The sequence below is a fragment of the Nicotiana tabacum genome, chromosome 8 (genome assembly GCF_000715075.1).
Source record: "Nicotiana tabacum cultivar K326 chromosome 8, ASM71507v2, whole genome shotgun sequence".
Taxonomy (NCBI): domain Eukaryota; kingdom Viridiplantae; phylum Streptophyta; class Magnoliopsida; order Solanales; family Solanaceae; genus Nicotiana; species Nicotiana tabacum.
In genome coordinates, this window is record NC_134087.1 from 21,997,714 (window position 1) to 22,007,204 (window position 9,491).

The following is a 9,491-nucleotide window of genomic DNA, read 5'->3' on the forward strand; positions in this document are numbered from 1 at the left end:
AGAAATTATTTGTTTGTAAAAATCAAGTTAACCTGGTTTAATATGTAAAAATGGTAAACGTTTTTCTTCTTCTAAAAATAGTAAACACTTTTAATGCACAAAAGTTAAACTCTAAAAAAATACACCTAATGCAGTATTATTTAGTAATAATTTTCAACTTTTTCAAAAATTTCAGTGTTTTAACTTTTTAAAAAAGAATTTTAGTAGAGATGAGAATAGTTTCTTTAAATAAAAAGGGGAAACACGATGCATCCTGCTTTTGCAGCCGAGGGGTGTGCTGTAAGCAACCTGCCCTAACGCAAACATCAGTGGTGATTCCATGACTCGAACCCGTAACCTATAGGTCACACGAAGACAACTTTAAGACGGGAATAGTTTCTTGAGCTTGAATAAATATTCACTACTACTGGTTAAATCTAAATCAAACTAATGCCATCTTCAGAAGGGGAGCAATAATGGAGTGGATTGTAGCTTCTGCAGTTATAGAATAACATGGTCTTAAATCCATATCATAGGATTTACATGGAGCAATCTATATTTTAACAGAGGATGTAATAAGTCATAAATTACAAATCCCAAAAAGTAAAGGAAGAAAAGAAAAGGAACCACCTTTGTCAACTAGCTTTGTCAATAACAAACAAATCAAATAATCATTCTACTTTAACACAAACAACTACAGTCAAGAAATCAGTTTGATGTTGTCTTCAGTCTGCTGCATTTCTTTGTCACATACTATTTTCGTCACGTTAAAGGCACATAACTTAGCTGCATTTAGGTCTGAAGTCGCCAAGCCGCTATGCAAATGCACCATCACTAACAGCGACGCCTTAGTCCCAAGCGTACAGATGCACCACGAATTGGAAAAAAACTTAGCATCCATCACCAACCAGTTTTGGCTCGTTTCATCCCGCTTGAATTAAAAGGAGATACACTACCCCTTGGTTGGGGGCTCTCTTCTCTAAAATTGTTATTCAACACAGCAAGTTCTCTAAGCTGTTGTCTTTTATACAAGTCCTGCGACTCGTCCTGCATTTCCGGGCCAATGAACATGAAATTAGCAATATATTCCTTGAAATTCTTATTTTTCTTTTGCTGTAACATCTTGTTGGTCGATGTTTAACATTAATAATGCCATGTCTTGTTAGTTGTTAATAATCGTGTTCTTCGATTTCCTGCAATATACTTTGGATCCGCCTCTGCCCAAACACCCTATGGGTTCAATTTTAATGTTTTTAACATTGAACCCATTATATTTTTAAAGTTATGGGTTCATATCTATTATTTTTGCAATTTTAGTGAATTTTTACATACAAATTTTGACTCCGCGTCGAAAGTTATAGGTACAGTTGAACCCGTAAGTTATACACTACATCCGCCTCTGTTAGTAGGTGTGGGTTCCCGGGAACTCAGTAACTTTTGCACATACCATGTATAAGTATTAAAAAATCCACTAAAATCCATAAATATTTGGTTGTGAACCCAGTTACTTATTGTATATTTACTTGAGGTCGCACTAAGAACTCATAAGCTTCAAATCCTGGATCCGCCTCTGCGTAGAGGGAGTAGTTACATTAAACCTTTCTCCTATGCAGTTTTAGTTCTAAGAGTAATTAGGTAGTAGGTCACCATCTTAAGAAACTTAAGTAGATCATAAGAGATATCTTTTGTTTCATCCACCATGTCCCGCACCCTCCTTTTTTCTTTTGTAAAGTAACTCCTGATAGTTGAACAGTTAAGTTGTCTTCTCAGATTATTTCCTGAAGAGCAAAATATATCACACATATGTCGATTCTTTCAATCTGTCCATTTCATTATTCATGATAAAAAACCACAGAAGTACAATGACTGTTTTGTCTGCAATTGCTTATAGGTGTATACGACGGAGTGAGAAGGTGCTTACCACAGGTCTGAGCAACTCTTCAATAATTTGGCTAGCTTGTTTCAACCGTGCGTCAACTATATTGATGGGTAATTCTGCTTCAAGTAGAACATGCAGTGGCTCATTGAGGTGCTCATAACCTGGAAGGCCTCTCAAACTCTCCTCCTTCAATAATATAAGACGAGCACAAAGCATAAGTAATATAAGAAAATAATTGGACGAAAAGCAATACTGTGAATAAAAAGTCAAAGGGCCTTACTTTTTCGGGGTCTTTTATTGAACCCTGTCCTCGTATAAACACGCGACATCCAGTAGACGCTTCCACCCGCTTCAGAGAATTGCCTCGAGGTCCTAAAAGCCGTCCAACAAAGTTGAACTGTGCCATGAGAAATATATGATTTAGTCTACTGCTCAATAAATTTGGTAAAATATCAAAATCCCCTTAAAAGCATCCCCTTTACTCCCTTTCTCTATCTTAGGTGAGCTACTTAATTATGTCGAGTTATTCACATAATTATTGGTACAAATACCATCGCTGAGGGTTGAAATTGACATTTTAAATATTATTACATGGAGTTTGTTGTGAAAATGTACTGCATCATTATATGTTACAACATATAATGCAACCTATCAACAGTCCATGGCGTCAGCTTACATTTGGATATCTGTCGACTGGTATATCCAAACGCAATATCCGCTTCACAAGAAATGAACTTGGACTTCCTGGTGAAGCTTGCCAGTCGATGGGCCTTCCCTGTGGTACACCTAATCTTTGCTGCAAAATGAATTTCAGGGATATCAATACAACCAGCAAAGCAGTAGGAGTACAAGCAGCAATGCCACATAAGCCAAAGAAACACCACGTGGTGGTGGTGGTTGTGGGTGGGGCAACTGAGCTCCCATATCTTCCTGGAGCATGTAACTGAAGTGGAAAGGCTTGAAAGTGCAGAGCGTTCATTACTGAAAGTGTATGTAGATTACTAACTCCATGACACAATTTTCTATGACATTCAAACTTCATGAACCAAAAAAGTAGCGACATAAAGAAAGGACTGACCAAGCCCTTTCAAAAGTCCTTTGCATGTTTTGAGAACTAAGGAAATGGACCTAACTAAGCGTTATCTAGTAAAGAGAAATGGAAATGTAACGGGGTCAGAGGACAGAGTTATACCAATTGATACCATGGTAGTATAATTACCAAACCTAAGGTGCAAGTTACTTTTTCTGTTGTCAAATAAAGGTGTTAGAAATGAAACTGACAAATAACAACATACTTCGATGATATGAGTAAACTATAATAGGGTGAAATTGACTCAAGCTTCTCAAACAAACAAAAGAACTTTTCTAGCAGCTGCAGCGAAGAAGAGGATTAAAAGTTAAAGCAGTTGTTTTAGGTCAACTTAGAAAGAGGACATTTCAAATGTTAGTTTCTCCAGAAATGGATTTCAGCTGGCTGGATAGCTTCCACATTGATAGTCTACAAACTCGTAAAATGAGGTTTCTTTAAATGTAAAATTATGAAGCAGCATCCAAAGACCGGACAGCAGTTTGTGATCTGTGGTTGCATCCCCCACTTTTTACTAATTCTTCCAGTGAGTTAGTTCAAAAGCACTTAATACTAAATGTTATATTACAAGATCTAAGCTCACAACATATTGTAGACTGAAGTGAAGTCCTACTTCTTCATTTGGAGGTACTTTCATGACCATAATCATGCTAGGGATTATAATCAATTTTTCATTTCAATATTTGGTTAAACTGATTCTAAGTCGTAACAAGAGGATGCCATATATTTCAACTTACTACGATTCCCATTACACCATGTTAGTGTTTCAATTAGCATAGAAACCATGAACTAGCACCTATCGGCAGAACACATAAGACATGTAATAGGCAGCATTACAGAATTAATGAAAAGAAAATTTGAAAATTGTGCCTAAAGAAGCAGTAAGTATAAGCTGACCTCTTGAAAGGCATTCCATCCATTCCCATTCCATCCACCTAAACCTTTTCCTCCGACATGTTGCATCATGTCGAATGAAGATACAGGACTAGGGCTTCCACGTTGTAGTCTGTCATAGTCGCTAAGTACTTGGTTGGGAATCATTCCAGAAAATCTTAGTATTTCTGTCAAAGAGATTGAAAACTAAAATTCAAGAACTTCCCATTTTGAAAATCACTAAAGCTATTAAGCAGAATATACATCAACTTACCAAGGAGACTAACCTCATACATATTATCTGCTACAAACATTTCTTTGAAGAAAAACTTGGTTACATCCTAACCTGTAATCCACCTCTTTCAAAATGCCACTGGACTAATGTTTATGTGGAATACGCGCTTGTCAATCGATATAATAAGTTTATCATTACATAATGGACATTACTTGATCCTTCTTAATTTATTCCTGTGATGATACTGTTTGAATAAACAAAATCTTGCTTTGAAGCAGTAGTAAGTCTAAAGACTCTAACTACTCGTCTCTCTGTAACAAACCATACACGTTACATCAAAAACTTACTAAAATCACATCTCATTTATTTCCTTTGTCTTTTCACATACTACAAATTGTGTCTTTTGCTTACTCTTTGAGCTAAAAAGCATACTGCAACCTAGTAGATTTGATCAATTTGGCCTAAAGTCTACAACTTTGTTATGAATGTTTTCCAGTCATAAACATGTGTTGAAACAACATAAGAAAACTTCTTAACAGATTAGTGTATAGATTGACTTTAACCCATGATTAAGAGCATTAGCAGTTTAACAGACAGAGAACACTAGTATTTAGCTAACAGAGAAATGCACAACAGAATAACCAAGTGAGAGACTAATACATATTAACAGCAGTATGTAGCAAGTACAGGTGGAATTAGTCGAGCTGCGCGCAAGAGACCCAGACACCACAGTAGTTAAGAAAAACATATTAACAGCAGTAAATAAAAGATCAAGAAACAAACCAACCTTGATTTAAGAGTCTACTACATATTGGAAGAACTTGTGTAAAGGGTCCAAGCTTCTGCCTTTCTGCTAACAGCTCTGTCATGTACTGACTACAGAAAATTAAAAACACCAACAACAAAAAAAAAACAATATAATTTGCTAAAGAATCAATCTTGTATAAAGTTTTCAACTTTAAGTCTCAAAAAAGAAAAAAAAACAAAGATTTGTCCTTTACCTATCAACATCTTGGTTGGTTCTAATATGAGGAGAAACAGCTCTAGCAGGTGAGAAATTCAAGTTATGATTATACAAATTAGACATGAACTTCAATTAAAGAAAAGGGTGTGCAATAAAACTTTGGACAGTTGAAGAAAAAGGGGAAGAATAACAAGGGGTCAAGAAACAGCCAACAAAGAAAAATGTTTTCTGGTTAATAAAAAGAAAACAAAAGCTTTGAATCAGTGAAACCCTGGAAAACAGGGAAGAAATAAATAGTGAACTGTTTTTTTCTGTGTTGGAGTTGGAGGCTTAAATATAGGTGTGGGTCATGTACTTGCCCCACGTTAGCAGCTAGCACTTCTTTTTGTTCTTGTTTTCACTACGTAGTTAAAAGAATACATAGGCTCTCTAAACTACAACTAGTAACTAAACCATAATAGAGGTCCGGTACATTAAGCCCCAGTATGTACGGGGTTCGAAGGATCGGATTACAAGAGTTTATTATACTTAATTTTACCTTATATTTCTGGGACAGTGGGGGTCAGGGGCGGAGGCACGTTGAGCATCCGACACCGCTTGGTCGGAAATTTTTATTTATTAATATATATGTAAATAAGCTAAAAAGGAAATATAGTTTAAATATAATAAATGACACAACTTGATGTTAACGACTCTATTGGCCCGTTGATGAAGCAATCTAGTTTATGCTTGTGGTCTAGCGTTCCACTCCCCACGCTTTTAACAACTTTTTTCTTAATATTTTAGTATTCTTCTGAATTTTTTTTGAAAGAAGCAACATCCTATTGAGTAAAAGTTTGCTGTCTTATATAGATTTTTTTTTTGTTTATATTTGTATTGAGTCTATTATGAGTACATTTTATAAAAATAAAAGTTCGTGGGAGAGAACTGTACTACTATATTTGAATTGTGTTTTTCTGAAATATGATTTTATTAAAGTAATCTCTTCATTTATACTCCTCTCTAAATTTCGACACCGCTTACAAAAAATTCTGTGTACGCCCCTGGTGGGGGTGGGGAACGAGTGGTGCAGAAAGACAAAAGAACATAAATTTAAAAATTACAAAAAAAAAGTAATTTTTTTTGTACCGCTGGGGAGGAGGGAAGTGGGGGTGGGATTTGGTGGGGTGGGATGGTGGTGCAGAAAAACGAAAAACACAAATTTGAAATTACAGGAAAAAAGAAAAATATTTTTTTGGCGCGTGGGAGGAGGGGGGAGGGCTATTTTCACGGCTCATTCCTAATTATATAATAACAACTTTACCAGTTACGTCAATGCTTCCTTTCTAATAACTAAACCATAATAAGTACAATAATCTATAGATTATTAAATTATATTGATAATATAAGAATGGTTTACATTGTATATAAGCTAAATTATATAAGCCGAAAAACTTAACTTGCCGTAGTTCTTTTTTTATATATATAAAATGAGAAAGAAGAGGTGAGGTGACTAGCTTAGTAACTATTTAATTTAAAGGGATTTATTCTTCAATTTCAATAATGGTGTTGTTCTTATTAAATTAACTTTACATACATTAGTTTATGTAGTATTACTTTGATATTGTATATTATGAATTTATAATTAGAAGTGGCGTAAGTGGTAAAGTTGTTATTATGTGACCAAGTCATGGAACCTTTTGCAAATATAAGATAAAACTGCGTATAATAGACCCTTATAATCTAGCCCTTTCTCCGACTCCGCACATAGTGGGAATTTAGTGCACTAGAGTGTCCCACATTATAAATATATAATTAAATTAATATCTTAAATTCTATGTTTAATGAATTACCATTAGATAAACTGAAACAGCACATCTAGGAATGCAATGTTAATTATTACTATAAGCACAAGTACTAGAGGCCAGAGCCTAGCGGAAAGCATCTGCCAAATTTTTTAGCAGTTCCATTACAAATGCAGAGCTAGTAAATGAAAAATATTTACCAATCAACTGTCTTTTACAATAATTAAATTTTAATTACTGACAAAATTCTTGAGTCTCATGACTTCTCTTAATGGGCGCCAGTGTCTTTTTCTTGTAAATACACATCCAATGAATTTTCCGTTATTGTGAATGCAACTAATGCATTATTTATAATGACCATTACTAAGGGCTGTACTAACCCCCGCTATATGCGGAGTTTGAGAAAAGACCGGATCACACGAGTCCGTTGTACGTAATTATCCTGAATTTATGCAAAATATTATTTTTACGGTTCGAACGCGTGACCTCCTGGTCACATGATAGTAACTTTATCAGCTACGCCAAGGCTCCCTTCTATAATGACCATTACTAGCTTTGCTTTTTAGAAAACCTTATTAAAAAAAAAATTCTACTGAAAACTTAGATACTAGTATAATTACATGTAAAGACAACTAGCATTTGTCGGATTCGATGTTTGTACGTATCAAATCAGTAAATATTGACATTACAGAGAAGAATAACTTACTTGCAAGCAATAAATATAAAACATGTGTCTTGTATATAAACTTTTATTACTTAATGTTGGTTAAGTGCTATTTTTTACATTATTAAGTAACTATTTACGTTACTCGGCTGAATTTATTGTAAATACCGGGTGAAAAATAAAAAATAACCAGATTAATAACTGATAATTGAAATATTTAGTCATTTTTTCATGTAAAGATAAAATCTGGAAAAAAAACACCCTTAAAGATCCGAAAATATTCCAGCACAATATGCTGGAGTTCGATTTTTTTAACATATAAGCTTCTTGCATAATGTGCTGGAGTTCCAACATAATATGCGAAAAAATTATATGCTGGAGCTCCATAATCCAACATATTTTGTGTGTTGAAATTCCAACATAATATGCTAGAAGTTTATACGCAGGAGCTCTATAATCCCGCAGATCATGCTGGAACTTTCCGTGTTTCAGCAAAATAATGACTATTTTTTAATGACTTTACAAATGCTGGCTATTTTTCAATTGTCAGTTCAAAAACTGATTAGCCCGTGCTATTTTGACTAAATACCGCATGTAATTAAGTAAGTTTTTCCCCTAATAATCACTCACATTAGAATAATATTATGGTAAATAAAGGTAAAAACAATGATAAGAATAGAGTGGGGGAAAGATGGAATATTGTAATACTAGCATAGGATTCCAAAGAAGGAGAGAGCAGAGTGAGTACTTGAAAATTATATGACCATGCACGTTGTACAGAGACAACAATGTGTGGATCGCAATAAAGCTACTTCATTCAGAGCCTCCCACCTTCTTAAATTATTGATTTCATGTATTTCTTCGACAACCCTAATCTTCCTATATATAATATATGTTCTTAATTTTAATAATACGTGGTATTCGAATTAGTTTGTATGCAGGAATTTTGTAAGCGATGTCGAATTTTATACAAGAATATGAATAAATAACCTTAATTATCATATTTCTAGATAGTAAATAGCTTTAGTCTATTAGTTTTGTTGAGTCTTAAGTTAAAAAAAGGTTCCGTTCAATTTTACTTAATCACAATTTTTAATCATAGAGGCGCTCTCAAATATTCGCAAAAAAAAAATACGCGTTGGTTGCAATTCAAACTTCTGACCTCTTAGAGCAAAATCAGGCATATAACCAACATGCAAAAATAATTTGTGTCAAGTGGTGTCATTTCTTCCTATTTATCTGTTTTCTCAATGTATTGATTTATATATTTAGTAAAAATTTCCGACGAAGCGGCATCACGTGACACTGGTTCGCTTAGCGTGCATCCGCCCTTGTTTGTATGCATCGCATATTTAATGAATACTTATTATCTCTCATGCTCGCCAAAATTTAGATATAGGTCAAAAGATTATCTTACGTATTTTCTGTTGGTTGTATTTGAACTTATTAAGTTATATCTCACATGATTTCATCTTATGTTATAATATTCTCAGTTTACCTAGCATCGTTACTTCCTATAAGTCCCCCATATTCCGTTTGTATTAATCTATATGTTTTATTTGTTTCGCAGATTACCTTGGAATTTAATCATGTTATTTTCATTTTATTTTGAATACTTAATCTTACACGGTACTGTATAAAAGTTTGTTAACACTAACTGCATCTCAAATATACATTTAAGTACTATTTATATCGTCATTTTTAAATATGTCTGTTTTTAGTATTAAATTCTTAATTTTATTTGCCTAAAAAGGAGAACAAGGAGAGGATGTCATAGAGTTAAGGCAATATAGATTTATATTTTTAAATGTAATTACATTATATGAATTTTCTTGTTCGGACTTCATGAGAGATTGACAGAGGAATGAGATCGATGAAATCTTACAGTAATTATTGATCCTTTTTCTCCTGCACATTCATGGTTGCAATTGTCTGACTGCTTGAGGGATTATATTTGTAAATGATTTAAATTATATACAGTGAAATAATTTTATAGTATTAGTATAATAACCTGCTCTAATATGCT

The 9,491-nt window shown here is 33.9% G+C and overlaps 1 protein-coding gene across 2 annotated transcripts; it reads right to left on the reverse strand.

Annotated features, from left to right (window-relative positions):
• Positions 1–485: 485 nt before the first annotated feature.
• Positions 486–5,322, reverse strand: LOC107827880 (KH domain-containing protein At3g08620). Of its 2 annotated transcripts, none has more exons than XM_016655099.2 (7): positions 5,055–5,322; positions 4,841–4,929; positions 3,843–4,006; positions 2,535–2,654; positions 2,139–2,255; positions 1,901–2,044; positions 486–1,026 (listed from the first exon to the last, which is right to left on the reverse strand). In XM_016655099.2, the coding sequence occupies exons 1-7, from the start codon at positions 5,138–5,140 to the stop codon at positions 880–882; spliced, it is 867 nt and encodes a 288-aa protein (XP_016510585.1). In that variant the 5' UTR covers positions 5,141–5,322; the 3' UTR covers positions 486–879. The 2 variants fall into 2 exon arrangements, with proteins under 2 accessions (XP_016510585.1, XP_016510586.1); XM_016655100.2 differs by having other exon boundaries at positions 4,841–4,915; positions 5,055–5,195.
• Between the last annotated feature and the right edge of the window lie 4,169 nt (positions 5,323–9,491).

Bases quoted from the DNA above. Each gene is read 5' to 3' on its own strand.
- LOC107827880 (XM_016655099.2), bottom strand. From the start codon at position 5,140: ATGTCTAATTTGTATAATCATAACTTGAATTTCTCACCTGCTAGAGCT. The intron at 2,045-2,138 runs GTAAGGCCCTTT...ATATTATTGAAG, and splicing joins CAATAAAAGACCCCGAAAAA to GAGGAGAGTTTGAGAGGCCT. The intron at 1,027-1,900 runs GTAAGCACCTTC...CCGGAAATGCAG, and splicing joins AAGAGTTGCTCAGACCTGTG to GACGAGTCGCAGGACTTGTA.